Genomic DNA, 20276 nt, shown 5'->3' on the forward strand with positions numbered 1-20276 from the left:
AGAGTGGCTGACCGTTAGCGGAGCGATGTGTTGGAGCTACTTCAGTGCCACAAAAAACCAAGAAGCTGTGTGTGACGCCTGTTGAAAAACCACACAATGTTCTGGTAACACAACAAACATAGGGCATCAAATAGCAACTATTTTGAATTGCACTTTTGCATCCAATGTTGACACCCAAGTCAAATGCATGTTGAAACATAGGTGTGCAAAGCCTTCAAAAAGGCAAAAGGCCACTCCCTCCTGTGTGATCTTCCAAGTGAGAGGGTTTGGATGCAAGGCGGGACGATAGGGAACTTTCCCCATTACTTCAATCCTGATGGCATTTGTTATATATCGTACGTTATGTGGCTTTCCCCCTTGCTGACACTGCTGTAGAAATCACTGTGTCTTCAACATGGTCATTTGAGGTGCCTTGTCTACCAAGTGACTCCAAGCAGTGCACAGAGTAAAAAGAAGACTACCCCATTCCTAACCCTAACCTCAGCCTCCATCTTTCTTATTACAGGATACCATGCAGCAGGATGTGCTACAGAGGGCAGAACATGTGGGCCACCTTGGCACCTTGAGAGTGAGAATGTGTTTGTCAAGAAAGATGAAGCAAGTCCATCAAGGGTGAAGTATAAAATGGTGGAAATGGTTGATCTGATCAGAAAATAAAATCAGCAATGGAGGATCTGAAGGAAGAAATATGAAAACAAATTGAGGATATGATGGAGAAGAAGCAGAAGATGGCAACACAGTGTGCGCAAGTTGAAAGTCATCGAAGGGAAATTGTCACAGTGAAAGAGTCAGCAACGAGACAATGTGAGGAAACAGTATTCAAAGCTTGCCCCCACCTTCATCAAAGAAAAAGGTGAAGTAATTATGTTTTAGCCTAGGCCAAAGATTTTATTCATCACATAAATATATTGTAAGATTTGAGTGAAATGAATGTCCATGATCGATAAGTGTGATGATCACCAGGGCTGGTGGAACCAGACTTCACAAAGGATTTTGTAGTGGTGCTGAGTTTCATTCTTTCTGATCATTCCAGGATTTTGTGTGACATTTACAGCATGTGTTTCATGAGCAACCTTCCTTCATGTAGTGCAGACGTGTGCATTCTTCTCCACGTACCTTCAGCACATCCACGTCAGTGGAGCTGCAGGCGACAGAGTCCTCCACCTCTCGCACTTGTCCATCCATTTCCACCGTAACCACTTTTATGGGAACGGCCACATGACGACCCGTGAGGATGGCTGTGTTCACCACCTCTGTGTCCTAAACATGAAACAAGAAATCAGAATGCAAAATTGTTTTACGAAATGACAATTATGCTGTTCACCCCCAACCCTATTAATGTAGTTGTATTGCTCATTTCATGGAACACGAAACGCACAAAGGGGGTAAGAGTTTAGTGGAGAGAGAGCGCAGTTCACTACGAGGTTTTCATTGGTGTGGTCAGACACACCAATGATACACAGATGTTTCTTTTACTCTTCAAGAGATCTTTTTTTTTTTCTCTTTCTCCACTTGTGTTGTTGACAACAAATCGATATATGTATCCAGTTCCAGCTCAATCTTGCGCAGATATGATCTAAAGTAACGGTGGAATATGGATAAAGGGATGAAAGACAAAGCGCCTGAATAGAAGCCTTTATTAAGAAAGTCGGGAAAAGTTACTATGCCACCTCCAGATCGCTGTAATCAGTATTTACCTTTGATTACAACCTTAGCACACAGGGTTGCGCAAACAAACTGAAGCACACTGTGTCACTTTTGATTATTTGGCATTGAGTTGGCAAGGGGCCATTTATCCCCACCAACACATGTCTGATTACAGGGTGTATTTCAGGGGGCACTATTTAATGGGTGTTTGGTTTGAGCAAGTGGCCTTTAGCTGGGGACAGAGAAAAGTTTCAGACCTTGAAAGTGAATGCTGGTTAACTGTGTTCTTGAACCAGTTTACATTGATTTTTCCGCAGGAGGTTGATGATGATTGCAGGAAAGTGACAAACTCATCTTTCATGTCCTAGTTTCACAACAAAACAATCAAATGTTTCGAAATTAGTGGCATATACCGTCCATCTGTGCACAGGACAATGATACAATAAACTTCTAAAATTTCTTCATGAGTTGCCTGAAAATGCTTTGTGCTGGAGACGCTTCACAAACAAATCGCACCAACAAATATCACCAGTTTCGGATTTACTGGACCTCAAGTGTAACGTTTTGACGTGAAAGTAGATGACAAACAGGTTACAATCGTTTGCCGTCCTGCCTTGATGCTGCTCTTCTACAAGCGCAGATTGTGGTTAGCACATTTTTATTGATTTATTTCACCTAAATCACCTTATATGAGCAAATCACAAATAATAATGAATAATGAATACATTTCAGGTGGTGACGTCATGAAGCTCATTGAGTGAATGCTAAGAGTGTGCGTAGCAGTAATCAAAGCAAAGGGTGTTGTTGTTTTTTTTTGTTTTTTTGGATACTATATGTGTTCAATCATAGCTTTGATGAATTTCTGGTTCAGCAAAGTTCAGCAACAGTTTGACAGATGGATTTCTGATTTTGGATTATCAAGTATTTGCTACCAGGTATCAGAGACATAGAACTCACAAAAACATTGACCAGACACTCGCATAAACACATACCAACAAACGCGCACACAAGATCCGACATGACATTTACCTAACGAGCCTCCAAACAACTTTCACGGACTTTCCAACTTTGGCATTTCCTCCCTGCATTCTCTATTTGTCCGCTTTAATTGTCAGCCGTGAATTGCGGCAAGTAATCGTTAATGTGTGAACCACAAAATGGAGTGTTGTTATCGAGGCTGGAGGTGAGCGGCAGGTGAGGAGGAGGATGGGTGGAATCAGATCAGATTAAGGAAAACTACACGTGGAGCCTGAAGTGCATAGATGAATATCAAAGGGAGCCTTTCCACTCGTGTGTTTCGAAGCAAGTGTATGATTAACTTCATGATTTTACTTTCCAGAGGCGATCGGTGACATCATACACTGCTCAGTTGTAGGTCACATGTGCAGTACACCGAGTTCAAGCTGACTGCGAGTGGGTTCGATTAAAAGGCAATAGAAAAGGTAGGAGTATTCGTTTATCTTCATCTGACACTCTAGGTTAAGAGAAAACACTTGATTTTGACCACTGACCATGTGTAGATGTGGGCTTCTACTACCTAAACTCAGGTCCAGTTTTGGTCATTACTTCTAACAGGATTATGAATTGAAATAAGGAAACAACATTAAAATCACAGGACTGTTCTAAAGCACGGCTCTGTTGAGGGTGGTTTTTTTTGGAAGATATATATATATATATTATTCCAGGAATGCAAATATATATTATTATTATAGGAATGCAAACAAAACGGGCTAATCCTGAAACTTGCTCTCGTAGTGTGATGATTCTTTATTTAAACTGATGAATTATTCAGTGGGATCTCTGTGTACAAAATCCAACATAGTGGTCTCACAATGTGCCCTCACTGCTTGTCACTACTGCGTTCTTATTGTACTGACAGATCAACTTTGGTTGAACTAGAAGAACTAAAGAGGGCGTGGCACCACTGAGCCGACATTACCGAATAATACAGATCATACTGTGCTTCATACAGCGCAAAGTGTGAAAATCCAGACGCAACGTCTTATTCAAGCTTTTACCTTAGCTGAACTATTCACTGTACAAAACCCATGCTGACAGCTATGCATCGGACATACATTCTGAAATAGTGATTGTCTTCATCATTTCCATTAACACAACTGCAATCGACTGTTGCTACTTATGAAGGCAAGCGGTTCTGCAACCTCCAGTTGTCTTTGCTAAGTAGATAAATCTGACAAGCCGCTTGATGGTTTCTTTTATTTTATTCATTTTATTTATTTTTTATCTACATACCGTCATAGATAAATCATTTATGTTTTTCATCTTTAGGGGCTCAGGAGGGAGGGGAAGATAAAATGTACGGTAAGTCAAATGTGTAAAAAATGTGGATAATGAGAAATACAATAAATAAATAAAACGGAAAAAACACCTGCTAAAGACAACAACAAATAAAACTATGACGTATTAAAATATGAAGGACTATATTATCATTTGCAACAGCATTTTTTTTCTTTTTTTTTTTCTTAGCAAATAGCACGGTGATACGTCCTAGCTGAACGTAGAGCTAATGACATTTCACAAACATTTCACAAATTTAACGTGGTGAAGCGTAAATGAGGTCCTGCATATGAGGTGAAAAGAGACATGGGACAGAAGCAGACTGTGAGGAGCAGTGCAGAATTTCATGAGAACAGATAAAACGCTGCAGGAAGCAGTTATTAGAGAGAGAGCAAAGGAAGCAGATCCAGCAGCTCAGGGAGAGAATGAGGGAATTTCATGGTTGTCCAGTGGAATTGTTAAGAGCTCGTCAGCAGTCAATTCCTACCGTCTTCAAAAACCGCCACACACTGATGGGTGTGAACACTGGGGGCGGGTGGAGGAGACTCCAGCACTTGGAAGTCGGGTGTGTTTTTAGACAGAGCATGGCTTTTCCTGCACTCAGATTATTCCTTTATTTTGTTCAGCGGGTGGACTGTCACACTTCTGCTGACATGCCATCCACTGTGTAGTTTCAGTTAGTAACACTTAAACTGCCATGATGGCAGGATTTACTAGAGTTCTTATGTGTAGAAAACAAACGGTGAATACGGTCAGTGCTCTGGGGCACCGCACCAGCTCATGGGTCTGCTTGTTTACATGGCATGATTTTGAAATTTCAATTTAAGTATGTCACATCCAAGCACCCACCTCCTATCTCTAGCAATGAACTGTTCCATCTTCATGCAAACATATTGCAAACCAAACTCACTGCTGGGCTGATTGAAACTTGAACCCAATTTTGAGATGAAAATGAAACTTCTGTCAGAGGGCTACATGGATGGACAGGACACGTTCATAGACATATGGAATTGTTTGATGTTTTATGACTGAATGTGAGCACACATCCTAGAACTGGACCATACGGTGACTGAGAAAGAATTGATTTCCACTTCTTCTGAACTGAGGAATGACCCTGATGAACAATGCATTATGTGCGTTTAAATTTTAAAGACTCCATCAGTGTAGCTGATAGGAACACATACATGTAATACAATTGTGTCAAACAATCGTATTATGACGCGCAATATAAGCAAGTAACATGCTTAACTGTCCATCTTGATTTTGTGTGTTACATCCAATTTGAAACTATACAGCACCAGCTGATAAATCCAAGGTAAGAGCCGTCATGATTATTAACTAGAGTGAAATACCCATAAATACAGCAATTAAAACATGTGCACATTTGTGTTTAGCAATGCCTTTTTCAAAGTTAGAAGTCATGGTTATTCTTCACTAGTGGCCCATCTTCTGACAATTATCACTATTGAAATAGAATCAATACTGGAGCATTTCTTCAATCATTCAACTCAGTTTAATACTCACCATGTGAGATGTCAACAATAAAGTCAGTTACGGTGACTTGAACCTGAAGCTTTGCCATGATGCCCGGGAGTCCAGCCAACCAAGCACAGTGTTTTTTCAGTCAAATGGGGAATTTACAAGGAAACAAGTTTATGCCACTAAAATTGAGCCTCGACACATCAGACCACAAACATCTCATGTGTTTCCCTGTGTTTTCACCCATGAGTGTAACACCAACTCTTTAGTGCCCCTATTGCTCCGCCTCAACTGACTGCTTCAGGCAGGCGGCAAAATGGACTCCAGTGAGAACAGCACATTTCACTATTTTCTTTACTTTCTACGTCATCATAGTGGTGTCAGTAGTCCTGTCTGCTGTGGTACGTCGGGGCAGGAGATGTCCCATGCGGGACAGAAACAGACTTAATCCAATCATAAAAAAGACAGACGCAGTCTCTGGCTCTCCCCTGGCCTCCAGCGAAGGACATCCAAGAGAGGAGGGTCCTAGCCAAAGTACTGAGCATCATGGGCTACACCACCCACCCCTTGCACAAAACTTTTGGGGGCTTAAATCGCACCTTCAGTCAGAGACTATTGCACCGTAAGTGCACGACGGAGCCCCTTTGTAGGTCATTCATACTGTAATGTCACTCGAAGAGTGATGATTGACATATCCCTCTTCCGCCTGTCAGACTAGAGAGAAATAGCTGCCACCGACAAGACTACATCTCCAATCTGGAGACAATGGTTGCATTTGGGCAAAGCCAGGTGACACTGACGTCATCACAGATGCTGCCATCGAAATCTCAAGAGAGCCACGAGAGCAAGCGGCGAGACCTACCCTCTCCTTCTGCCACGCAATTTGTGACGTCACTGAATTTACTCCGTTGAGTCACCAAGACTGAGGTTGTATTGAATTTCGCCCGCCACTAGGACATCATAGAGTTTACACGGCATATTTGACTCAAACCTGTCACAGACAGCGAGCTGATCCATACCCAATGCATTGTGGGAAGTCGGTGTGGGCCAGAATGGATAGGCGCGTGATTGGCTCTAGAATTTGAAAACAATCACACAGTTTACGTTCTTCAGTCTCAAACTCAGAAATTAAGATAGACAGTAACAGTAACTAAAATAAAAAGTGTACATATAAATGGCTACTGTTTTTCTCGGGTGCCTTGGTACATTTCTCTAATCATCATTACGATTAGCAAAATGGAAAGTGCATTTCTCATAACAGTTTGTGCAAATTGCAAAACAGCATGGATTGCCTGCAAAAACCAGTTTCCTGCTTAGTCCATCTCTCAAAAGTGAATCACTGTGTCAATGAACATGTCATGCCATCCGAATGTCAAGTCCTGTCACTGTGTACGGACAAGATAGTCAGATTGCTGTGTCAAAGCCCAAGGTATGTCCAGGACTGGCCTATGATTCCACACCAACAACATCATCACATCCGGAAACCAGCTGGTGCCCAGACTTTCCAGGAATACCACGATCACCAAAAGTCTGTGGTCCCTTTCATGCTGTAACAGCAGCAGCAGCATCAGACGTAGAGGGGGGAAAGCATACAACAGTCCCGTCAGCCATCGAAGATGGGCTCGGGTGTCCATCCCCAGCGGAGGGCACTCCGACACTCTCAAAGAGAAACAAAGGGGACATTTTGCATTCCCTTTTGTAGCAATTGGATCTGCAACCAGCAATCCAAACCTGATTTGTGACAGAACCCTCTGTGTCTGGGTCAGTAATTCTCCCCTTGATGACGCTAGGAGGTGCCAGTCATCCTAGTATGTCATCACTCTGATACCTTGATACCTCTGATGCCTCCACAATATACACATACTGTATATAATACCGTGAGTGTGGTGACTATATCCTTTGAGAGATCCTTTGAGAGGTGATCCCTGAGAGCCTCCATCTTTGGAGATGTGGTCGTGGGCCTTCTTTTAGCCTGGGTGCACTGTTCATGCACTGAACACGACGTCCTCAAGAGGCTCAGGCTCATTCCCTCCATTGTTGAAGCAAAAACCTCCACCATGTCGTTGAGGGGGAAACATCGGGTGGGAGGGGGACGGTATCCGCAACACTCTCTTTGTCCTCTGGAACTGGCTCCCAAGTATGCTGAGAGGGGTTTTCATACAGCTTTTCAGGGTCCACCATGGCTGTGGTCGAGCTGTGATATTGGTTCCAGTCCTTCATCTTTGGAGCCAATTACCAGGAACGAGATGGACCTGGTTCCAGCTCTCTGGTCTCCCTGGTCGGACTGGTGACCCATGGTGGCGTCGCTCTTCTGCAGGAAGGTCGAGGCATGCAGCACAGGTATCCAGTTACAGGACATGCTGGAGGCCCAGACATGCGTATCACCCACCAAATAAATCTTTGCATGCAGTACAAGTTGCTTTCACCGGAGGGTGATACTCTACGGCGAGCAGACGAGCAGGAAGAAACAGGGGTTTTATTGGGAGAGGTGGAGCCTACCTGGGCGGAGTGTTAAGTGAATCAATTCTCAGGCGCGAGGAGGAGCCTCCTGCATGGTTGAAACAACATCTTGTTTCAGTAGTACGCATGTACGTATGGCATCGACGTATCTTCTCTTGCGATGCTGCATGGCAAAAACTTTTGGAGTGTCTTATCCAGCCTCTGCAGGGATCTGCTATGATGTCATTCATGCAGCATCCATGGCAGCCAGAAGGTCATCTGTGTGTATGGCTGGTGATCATACACATATACATCTCCATGCTGATAAGGTTCCTCAATCATCACATTGTGCTCAATCAAATTATTTGAGCTAATGCCTCATACATTTCCTTTCATTAGTCAAGATTCACCTGGGAGCATAGAAGGACTTGCGATGAACTGAAGCCTATATGTTGAGAGGGGTCAGACCATTCAACAGAGACATATGATAAACATTTTCAACCTCATGACATAAGCAACATATAATATATAAAACAGCAGATAATTGTACAGAGACACTTGCATGGATGTAATAAAGCATTTGTAACTTGGTAATGACATCAGAAACTGCTTTATTGATGTGCACAAGTGACACAATGGTGTGCTAATTGAAGTAGTTTTGAGAACTTCAATTCTGATCTGAGAAATGTACCAAAGTGACTGAGAAAAACTGTAATATGCTAGTGCTTCTAAGTAGTCCACTTTGATGGGAAAATTGAATGTGTGTTGCTTCCTTCTACAATTGATAAAACTACAAGCATGATTATTAATTCAGTTGATGCCATTTTTCATTAGCACATGACATAACAGACGTTGCAGGTCTCAACAGTGTATTCATTAAATTACGCTATGTTTTAAGACTATTTATTTTGTTAAATTATGTTTTTTAATACAAAGAAACACTCATGAATTCTGTGTCAAAGCCATTTCTATTTGCTTTTTTAAATTGATGTTATTTATCTTATTACTACTCAGGTAAATTGTTTAATTCTTGTTGTGGGGTGATAGGTCCTAATACGAAGGTGAACATTGTAATATTCAAGTTCTGAGTCCGAAACTCAGAAATTCAAAGCTCAGAATTAGTTAGCACACAGTCCGACTGGTGAAATTAGTGACTCGTGTGGCTGTAATATTGTAACAGGGGTCGGAGAAGCTCAAAGAAATTGCAGCAGCACGATGTTATAGCATGTGAATGAGCCGCAATTGGAGCCCCATTCATTTTCTTTTCGTGGTCCGTAAAAAAAGGCACCATGCATGATTCAATAGATTAAATATTTGTGACATGGCTGACACACAAATTGCCTTGACACCGGGTTGGAAAATGGTTAGAGACAAAGGCTTAGCATAAAAGAGAAGATCAATCAGTGACTCCCAACATTTGAGATGGAGCTAGAGTATTCCTAACTTTTACAGATGTTTATCTGATCCACTGAGGACATTCTTCCTCATCTCAGAAGCAACAATGAGGATGATGATGGGTGGGCAGAGCCATGAACCCGGGCCTACAGTACTGTTGGTAGTGTATTTTCTCTCATGCCCGCCGCTATTTCCCAGCTTCAACACCTAAATTAAAGTGCGAATGACTTTCATGTAGACAACAGTGAATAGCTGTGTTCTGTCTTCCTTTTCTTGACGTTAATGTCAGAGTTGTTGACTGGAGGTAGACTGGTTTGTAAATGGAGAAAGTCTGAAACACATCGCCACTAGTGGCTTGAAAAAAATCAGTAATTGACTGTTACGAGCAAAAGCCTCTCAGCTGTGTCATTTGGGGAAGTTGTGTAATGGCCATACAACACATAAACACACTGATTAAAAAGTATGTAAATTAAAAGACTATGCACCGCCACTTAAGGTTGCTGCCCAGTTGTTCTCTCAGCACAGAAGCAAACACATCACTCCTGGTGAGGTTTCCTGTCACTCTCGTTTCATTCAGGATCATTTGCTTGAATATGGAGATGAGATGAGATAGCCAGAGTCTAATGCGTCAGTTCCAATGGGAAAGGTCAGTCACATTTTCACGTCAGTGACTGAGTGCACACATATAAATCAGAATTGTAATGCAGTCCTTTTCTATTTTACAGCAGGGGTAACGCACAGCCATTAGGAACAGTTCAGTGTAAGAGGAAGAGATGCACTTGTGGTGATCAAATGCTTTTTCCTTGTCCCTGAAATCACACAAGGAAATGAGGAAATCAAAAATTATTTATTGTTATCCCACTTCGGACAGAGGAATGTGAAAACACTCACTCGGGTCCGGGAAGGAAAAAAAAAAAAAAAAAAAAGAATAAATTGTATAAAATGTGACAATGATGTAGCCATGTTTTATAAAGGTTATACATATGTCTAAAACAATATTTTCATCTGCGCGTGTGTCGAAGAAGTATTCTTCTCTGATCCCTTCTTCATGTTTTTGACGAGGGGAGTAGTCCTTGCACAGATTTTTAGAGTGGCTGTTGCTACTGTATATGGCCCGTGCTCCAGCGTGTTGCTTAATGGGAGGGATTTAGCATCACAGCTTATTTACTCGTGTGCATACAACTGGTATATGCATGTTTGATGTGTCCGTTTTTTTTTTTTTTTGTTTGTGTTTTGTATTTAAGCACATTCCTAATTCCATCTGTATAACTGAATTTCAAACCTTTCTATGGCCATGTTAGCAACTGAGGCCACAGGTTGTGTATAGACTTGGTAAACAAGAGCTTTGTAAACAACACAGTCTTCAACAAACTTGTTCAACAGGAAACTTTAAAATAGTCACGGTAAACCATTCCAAAATATATTCAAACATAAATGGATGAGAACCTGAAAAACTATCATATGTGGGAAGTAAAAAAATTAAAAAAAAACTGACAAAATCTGTCCAAAAAACAGAAGTTACTCCAAACTAAACTGTTTTAACAAACTCCTCCATACAATTAATGATAAGTAACTCTAAACTAAATAAATAGTCCAAGCAAAATAGCAAGTAGACACATCCATCCTCAAGATAACCATGATTTTTTTTATATCCACACAGTGAGAGTTTATGAAAGTCATGGACTCAGTCTTGTCCCTAAATGCAGCTGATGAGGTGGGACTGTAGGAGGAGGGAGGCAGATGAAGAAGGTGACTGCTGGATGTTCTGCCTGGAGAGGATAGAGGTTCAGTGTGTGTGCTGGGGTGTGTGTTTCATATAAGGAGTAAAGGGCTATTATCACTTTGACAAGTTTAATTACTACGAGACTGTTAGACCTGAGGAGCATTATCCCATTTGTTGGACTAAGCTGCCGCAGAGCGCAACTCGACCTGTGTGTGTGTGTGTGTGTATGACTTTGTGGGGACATTTGGCTGGAGGTTAAGGCTCAACTTCAGGATGAAGACTTAAGAATAACATATAATAATTGGGTTTCAGTTTTTCAGAGCGCTTGTTAAGGACAGCCATTTGGTTGGATGGTTAGTTTTAGGGTGAGAGGCTGGGGAAAACCCCACAACGATGGTGTGTATGTGACATGTGTTTATGAATGTGTGTGTTTACATGTGAAAACATTTGTTGGTCGAAATACTGTGTGTTTATCAAATCATTTCTCATGAAATGGTTATTACAAATGAGGTAATTGCATACAGTGTCTGTCTCAATCCACATTAAATGTTAATGTCAGAATGACATGTAATGTTAATTTGTACATTTTGATGGTTGTTGAACTGTTCGCTGAGGAGCAGTGCAGCTGATCATTTCTCATTAATATTCTGGCATTGTCAGCATACATTCAGTCTAATAGTGAATGCATGTGTTTGCCTTATTTTTTTGTTGAGATTCATTCAGTTTTGTCAGGAACGATTTGCTCTTGTGTATTTAAAGAAGGAAGCCATCAAACAGCTGTCTTATCTGATGACTGCTCTTCAGTTTGGCGTCATCCGTGCTAACAAGCTCGCAATCAAGGTGACATTGACCATTCATCATCGTTAAACAAAAACATAATTATCATAATTAAAACTGCCAGCATCGATTTTCAAACATCGTGCTGAGGTAACTAACCACAATGCCGACATGGAATGTAAACGAATCAGTCTCGCGATGGGGCTCCAGGCTTCTCCACAACACTAGTGGCAGCTCTGGAAAATTAGTATAGCAGAGGGTCGTGGAGACGGTTCGAGACAAAGTGACCGAGGCCAGTTGGTTTGGACACGTTGAGAGGAAGGACAGTGCTGGGAATGTATCAGGCAGAAGGAGAACAGCACGATATCACTACTGAATTGAAATTGTGCATTAAAAAGTGTATGTAGAGTCAGGAGACATAGCCCTGACCAAAACATAAACTGCAAAACTGAAGCGTAAAAGCTCCTTCTCCACCTCCCCTTCAGGCGTGCAGGTTGCTCCCTCACCTCTGCAGCCAATGTCACGGCGCCCCCTGCTGCCCCAGCTGCCTGACACTAATGGCAGCCACTAACGAGATGCTAACGAGCCTTAAGGGGTATCTGCCACTTAATCACCCTACTGTTGGGGCAATTTGCACTTGCCTAACCTACTTCCCGGCTGCTCCTCAGCCAACTCCAATAGCAAAGGTTGAATCAATGAGAGAATCAACTGCATGAACCGGCAGGCCTCGTCTACACAAGCGCTAATGAGGACAAAAGCGGGACCCTTCTGATGGACCTGGTGAAAAGCCCTGGAAGTAGTCCCTCACACAGCTTGGTCACTATTAGACAGAGAGACCGAAATGTTCATTTTTGGGTTGAAACAAATCCAAATCACAGTGTAAGACTGGAGTTAATGCTTTGTGCTATTCACAGTCCATCCATAATCTATTTTGGATTAACGTGCGTGGACCGATCAGATGACTGACTGTTTTTTCTTCATATTGAGGTGTAAAACCTTTCCTGTCGCCACACTGGACCGTGGTAGAGTGTCACAGGGGAGGTGCTCGCTCTCTACACCTCCGAGGCTGGAGCGCTCACTCCAGGGTTTGATGTCCTGTTGTCGGCTGGAGCTGGGACAGGGATGAGGCGAGTCTCTGACAGAGCGTTACTTGGTTTATGACTTTGTCACAGCCAAACTGCACAGAAGCGCACATTCAGAGCTGGACACGCACCGGGCACCTCTTCACTTCTGGAGAGACGTCACTCACTCGGCAACCCCTCCCACATGCAGCGGCCACACACATAGACGAACAGCTCACCTGCAGCAGACACTCAAAAGACTATTTTAAGGCTTGGAACGCATTATTTGTTTTTCCATTAATTCTAATGGGAAAAACCAATTCAGATTTCGAACAAATCGCTTCTCAGACGGCCGTCTGGAATGGATTGTGGTCGAAGTACCACTGTATTTCTGTTGGTTGATGATTTTCATTTGTGTGGAGAGCTGACCATCACACCACCACTGAAGAGGAGCACAATGGAGGCAATGAATGAGAGCAATGCACACAGACATTTTGGGAGGTTAGTTATTTTGTTGTTCCACGGTTGTGTCTTTTCCTGTTTCCTGTCCTTCTTGTCACCCGTCCTCCAGCTTTGCAGGCAGAGAGCTGGGACCACTTTCACAGTCAAGCCTCCCTGATTTCTACACCGTGGTTCCAGACTGTTGTGCCAGAGGGTTGCCTCACGTCTTCCGGTAAATTTTCTCTCTAGTCTAGTATTCTCGTGTTCATTGGTATTATTAGATTGTGCATGTGTGTTCTGCCGCTTTCTTAGTTCTTTTGCTGGGTGGGTAAGTGTTTTCTCATAATTTGCTTTCTCAGGATTTCCTTGTGCGTGTTTGTGTATTTCCACCACAGAGTGTTCTTTAGGCCTTGTGTGTTTTACAGAGTGTGTTTTTGTTCTCCCCATGTTTAGGCTTGACTTTGATTCACCTATTTTCTGTTTTCAGATTTTTCCCCTGTCCCCGCGTGTTTGTCTTCTCGCTCCGGGCTTAGGAGTTGTCCTTAGCACATGGGTCTGGTCCCCAGAGCCATCATAATGCAGGGCACTTGTAAAAATGATTGCCACTATTATTACTATTATTAATAGTAGTAGAAGTATTAACCTGGTAAGTCTGACTTGATAAAAACAACATGCAATCAAATCTCTGAAACAGTACATTTGATGGTGTGCAGTGTAATATACATGTACAATATACAATATACAATGTCTATTCAACATGAGTTTATTAAAACAGAGCTGGAGCATTTGTATTGTGGTGTGGTGGTCTGAGCACATCCACGAAGTTCAAATCGTTGCAGGTTCTTGGCCTTTCTTTTAAACTAATAGCATTTCACTACAAAATAATTCGGAATATCAATATAATACAAGGTCATGGTGTGTCCCTTTTTGAAACCAAATATATTGTGCAATCCAAACTATCCAAATAATACCTAACAATATTCTGCAGGAGAGGAATCCACAAACACTGTTAAGCTGTCTGATGCAGCAGGTCGGATGTGCTGTTTGACTGCTGCTCCTCTGCACGACATGAGGAGTGAGCTTTTGAGTGCTGAGGTGCAGGTCGGGAATGCGTCTCACACAAACTCAAATAAATGTGCCGTCAGATGCCAACATTCACTTGGGCAGAAATGATGAGTGAGAGTATGTTTTATTTTCCTCAGGAAGATGAGGATGACGAAGAAGAAAAAATACTCCAGAGGGGGCACTTGTCTCATGTGGAGAAAAAGGACTGCTGCTCGAGCACCTCTGGAGGTCAAACTGTGTGGCCCCTGTGTGGCCAGAAGTCGTCGTCTGACAATGACATTTTTCCAGATTATTATATTTATTTTATTATTCTTATTATTTTTTTTTTTCTTCAACGCAACATTTTTGAAAATGTTTCTATGCGACAATCTATGCTGAACCAATCAGATTTAGTTCAAGTTTTATTCACCATTGCACCCAACAAGATATTTTAAATGACAACTAAAAAAGCAATATTTTTGTCAATGTGATATTCTCCGCTCCTCTCTGTTGATGAGATTTTACTACTATTACTAAGATTGGTGCAGACTGACTCATCCAATCAGAAAAAAAGAAAACATTTCAATGACAAAGGTTCATCTTTCTGTTGCTAAAAATGTTTCATGCGTAAAAATGCTTTAATTTCAATAAGTTGTCAATCCCAGAGCAAAATGGCATCAGGTGACATCAGATGCAGGACACCATATTATACATGGTGAATTGTACTTACACCAGCAGAAAAAAATAATGGTATCACACTCAGAGAAGTCATGTGGCAAACAGTGAGTTACATGGAAATGCGTTGACCGACTGGGGTAACTGACGCTGGCCGTAGTGATTGAGACGTCGGAACTGTCTGATTCCATATACAGAACTGTACACTCATTGGTGACTATTTTCACATCATTTTCAGGAAAAGAACTAACTGGGCTTTAAATGAAATGTTGCACACACAAAAGAAAATACAAATGTACTTGGCTGGATGGGCTTCTGGTGTGGTGTCAGTCACTGCAGTGACTCTGTAAATACACCACATGAGACTCAACACACTCTGGTGGTAACTGAGTAGATATCCACAGTAGTTTTATTTAGGTTTAGAATGAGCAGTATTTTAGATTTGTGACAAATATTGTGCCTAATGTTCCATTTGGTGGACATGATGAGAGAACACTTTTCCAAATCAGCGACGTTCAAAACCGTTTAAGATCTGTGGACGTCAAATACATGGTATTATGTTGATGGTACCATTGTTGTATTGATTTGCTGATCAAAATGGCTGCTCAGGAGAAATGTTGTTTGCATCTCTCCAGCTCTCTTAAATGTCATTTACAGTGTCATAAACATGTGTCATACACTAAAGAACTCATGGATGAACCAGATCAAATTCTCAGATTTTGAACTGCATTCTTTCATCTCGTCATCCAGTTAATCCTGGAATGAGCAGTTGTTGGAGTGGAGAGGCTGAAAGGATGACAAGAGCGCCATCATGGATGGAAAAGCATCGATGAGGAGAACAACGCTGTAATGACTAAGAAGAGGAACACGGGGATTTGTTTAATGGACTGATGGGAATAATAAGAAATTAAGTGGAACGATGGAGGCTTAAGGAAAACAGTCAAAGAGATATGGAACGACTTTGAGGGAGGAAAGGAGAGAGGAATGAAGATATTTGGTCAATTTACGGCTTAACAGCCCCCCTGCTCACAAAGACACAAGTGTGCACGCAGGCACTCCTTGGAGAACTCTGCTTTCAATTTCCAGATCCCTAATTGTATTACAACTGCCCTCGGCTTCTTTCTCTGAAGGCTTCCCGGCTGTCTCGCACATAGTCGATTCTATAAAACTGCTTCACTGAGACAGCACTCAGCCAGTCAGGTTTGGACTTTTTTGCTCTTGTGGATACAGTTTCATCAGGAAGTGTCATTTCCCCGAAGACATGAAAGCTTTAGGACGAGACAGGTCTTCCAAAGCTGGAGGATACGTTGTATACGTCACTGCGGTGGCTTCCTTCTGGCTCGAACACAGGTGTGGCTGGTGGAGGCTATGGGTGGTATGTATGTGCCACCTTAGAAACCTTATAGCCGGCCACAAGAGCAATGCCTACCTTGCAAACTTTAGTTTTCTTCATCACCTGAATGCTGAAGCTGTAGAGACCACCTCAGACAATCCTTTTTCCATTTTCCATTGAGAATAAAATGACTGAGAATGAGACATTATCTGCCCAATGAATTAATAACTCCCTGAAATGTCTTGTGAATCTGAGTTCATTGTTCAGATTTGTTCAAGTGACAGAAAAATGAATGACACAGCAATACAAAAAAATTTTGAAAGTCAACATGGCACTGTGTGCATAGAAAGTAAGAGCCATTTACTATTAACCACGGCAATACTCTGCGCTACGCATGCGCTAATGGAGTATTTAGTAGGTTGAAGAGGTAATACGGAACAGTATTGCAGGGTTGATGAAACAATGTCCTAATTTTCAAAGGCCACTGGACGGCACTCTTGGTTTAGGAATGATATGAAGTTTCATTTAAGTGATGGGAAGATGAGGTTTCATGATGCAGTGTTGAAGGATTAATGAGGTATCATGAAACAGTGGCCAGCTTTTCAGAGGCCACCAGATGGCACTCTCTGCTGTTGATTGTTTGGACTTGGACAACTCAATGCAATGAAACCAAGAGCGCCATCTAGTGGCCCCTGGAAATTAGGACACTGCTTTGCCAACCCTACAATTTTGTTTCATGATAGGTCATCTACACATCATGAGTTTCATTATACTAGTTGTTCTCGTGCAAACATTTGACAGCAAACAGGGTGCCTACTTTATGAAATCCTCTCATCACTAGCATTTATCTATCACTGTTTTCACTTCACACTACAGTCAGAGTTTATTTGAAATATCCCATGTTAATATCAACTTTTCAAACAGCTGGAGATTGAAAATGTCAGTGTGTTTGGCATAGATGTTAATTGACCCATTTAAGTTGTACCATTACCTGGCAGCAGCCATAGGGAATTGTATAACTATAAGAGATGTGTATCTGGTGACTCTTCTTCATTTCTCATGCCACAATGACAAACACAATTGCAGCCTCCACTACTATTTTCTCTCACAGCTTTCAACGCATTTTTTTCTACATTCTCAATAAGCAGTGTTTTGCTTTAACAATACTGTCTTTTCATGGGAATGTTTCTGGTGCACCATTCCCACGAAAAGACATGGTCACCACTTTTCTGTGTCACTTTCTGTCTCACAACACTATCAAACATCTTCATCAGAGGATGACAAACCTCAACCACCAATGTTGTTTTAATTGAAATTACAGGAGTACACAATCTGCTTCTGTTCAGTAGTGACTACATCAAGCTCCGTTTTTCAACCAGGTGTCATGATGTGCCATGTCCATATGAACCAGTCTACTATTTTTGGGCATCTGGAGTCCCAATCAGAAACAACAGCCTTTTCGCTTGCCATATTTCCTCTTGTTTTAATGGCACTTGTTGAATATCAGTTACATGTCATTAGTGGTCATCAAATTGTTACAACCTGATATTTAAAATTGTTCAAGTGTGCAACCGAGTAGTGTTTCGGATGTCATTTCATTATGACAGAATTACTCATCATCCCATTATGGTGTCATGGGAAAGTCTATCCCAGATAGATAGAGTGAAGTCCGATGCAGGTACTAGTTGACCACAAGGCCCATGGTGAAAATGTAGACAGCTCAAGCACCAAAGGAAAATTCTCTGCCGCTAGTCATAAAAAGGTTCCCATTCAGTTAAAGCAGCTGCATGGTTCTCTTCACCGCTACACTAAAGTGCCCAGACTTGGATGTTGTACATGTAGAAGAGTTGTTTGTCCCTTATGGAAAAGAAAGTTTACTTTGACAAACATCAATTCAGCCTAATATTTAACATAGAATTAGAGATGCCTCATGGTTTTGAATGTGTTTCCATAATTTTTCATAATAATTCACAGACATAGTGAGTGTGGGTGACTTCACATGAAGAAAAATAAGCGCAGCCGAGACAAAAGGGGCCACTTGTTTCTGGCAAATTGCTAATCAGTTTCTCATTTATTGACTGTTTCAGTTTAAATTGCTGATTTTTTTTTTTTTTTTCAGACCAATCAGTATGGGAAAATTAAGAAGTAGTTTACTTTAACGTTTTAGTACACAAGAACATGTCTACAGAATCAATCAGGAATTCATTACATAGCGGAAGAGGACAGATTAAAAGGGATGGGTGCCAAGAAGAATGAGTAGCAAAGATGCAGCTTCCCCACCCTTTTCAAGCAACCCTGAGCAGGCTGCCAAAACAACCTAATGGATGGACATATGTTCTTCGTACTTGTGACCGATGAAGCATTTGAACAAACGAAGTTCTGCAGAAATCATCACACAGGATCACATCACTAAGTCGGGTGCTATTCCTCTCCCCATGAACTAGCTTTTACAAGTTTATTTCTTTTTTTTTTTTCTTCTAAAGACAGCCAAGACCAGCGTTGTGTCCAGGTTCCATCTCAGTTTCTCCTCCAATATGGACAAGCGGGGAGCACCTCACTGCATTACAGTCCCACCTCCTCTGATGAAAGTCAACATTGATGTAAATGGACAGTTTAGTTTTTTGGCTCAGTTTTTTCACTCCCATGGCAAACAATTATTGAATCTGCCATTAAACCCGATTGGCCACTATCACGACCACACCTGAAGATCATCTGAGGTCTCAAGAACCCACCACGGATCGCCAGTCCTTGACAGCTTTTAGTCCATGGCATGTGCACTGCTAGCCTTAAGATCTCCTCTCATCCCCATCTACCCGTTTCCTGGACCCCCACCCGTCAGCAACCCAATTCTCACTACACTATCTCCAGATCACTCGTAACATCTTCTTAAGATCCATATAGCCTGTAGCTCACAAAGCTCACAGGCTGGGTGTTTTCAGGTCCAGTCTTCCGGCCATCACATTGGAGTTTCACAAATCCTCAAATCAACAATTCACTGTTTAGCCCTGCTAAAAACCATCAAGTTATCCTAGAATCATCCTTGATCACTCCCAGCCATCATTTGCACTGTACAGCCCTTTAGCAGGTGGCAGTGGCATGATTCAGGGGTGGCCCTCCTGGAGCAATGCAGAAGCAGATTCGGCTTGGCTCTGTTGATGCCATGTTACTTATATGGATCCATATTTATACATCTCCAAGCACCTCTATCACCCACTCTTTCATGTTACCCATGGTAAGATGGATCCAATTTTTCTGCTCTTGCAGCAGTGAAATTGCTTCTAATAAACCCTTGTTTCCTGAAGAGGCCTTCGTCTGCTGTTGCCCACATGGATACAGGAGCCCTAATGGATTTATGAAATTATCAGAAAATGGTCAAGAGCCCTGTAAATGACTTTTACTCTTCATTGTTCAGGCACAAGAGACTGCTACAAGCATGTTTGATAACGTACGTGTTGTTTTAAAGGAAAATGCTATGCATAGTTTTTCCTTTCTGTCGTCTTTTCTTTTAAAGAAGTTGCACTCAACGGTTCAAATTTTCCAATTTTCTTGAAAAAACTGGGGAGCTTTCATCTCATGACCTCACGTGTGGACCCCTTTCAGCACCAGCCTCCATAAACAGCCAACCTGCAATCAACACCTGGTTAGCACACCCGGTAAACAAATCAGCCGGCCCGAAATGACTTGTAATAACAGCCATTTGGGTCCTTTCTACCAAAATCAGGTGTTCATTTGCAGACCTGTGTGTTTGTGTGAGTGACGACACCATAGTTTGGTTCCATTTGTTCAATGTAATAGCGTGAGTTGGGCAATGCCTCTCGTCATAAAATCTTGAGGTGGTCAAGATCATTTGTCAAGATGATTTTAACTTTTCTTTGTTTGCATCAAGACCACACACACTACACTTATGTGCAGTCAGCAGCCTTTGGCACATACATTTGGCTGAGCCAACCAATCTCCTGATGAC

At 41.9% G+C, this 20276-nt stretch overlaps 1 protein-coding gene across 1 annotated transcript in view; it reads right to left on the reverse strand.

The window, feature by feature from the left end:
- The window catches only part of si:dkey-215k6.1 (transmembrane protein 132D), a 193599-nt gene that overhangs the window by 30135 nt on the left and 143188 nt on the right, over positions 1–20276 (reverse strand). Inside the window, exon 6 of the mRNA XM_053869950.1 lies at positions 1117–1260. Coding sequence (XP_053725925.1) covers positions 1117–1260 — 144 coding nt within the window. The remainder of the gene's footprint in view (positions 1–1116; positions 1261–20276) is intronic.

Source organism: Synchiropus splendidus, chromosome 7 (genome assembly GCF_027744825.2).
Source record: "Synchiropus splendidus isolate RoL2022-P1 chromosome 7, RoL_Sspl_1.0, whole genome shotgun sequence".
Taxonomy (NCBI): Eukaryota; Metazoa; Chordata; class Actinopteri; order Syngnathiformes; family Callionymidae; genus Synchiropus; species Synchiropus splendidus.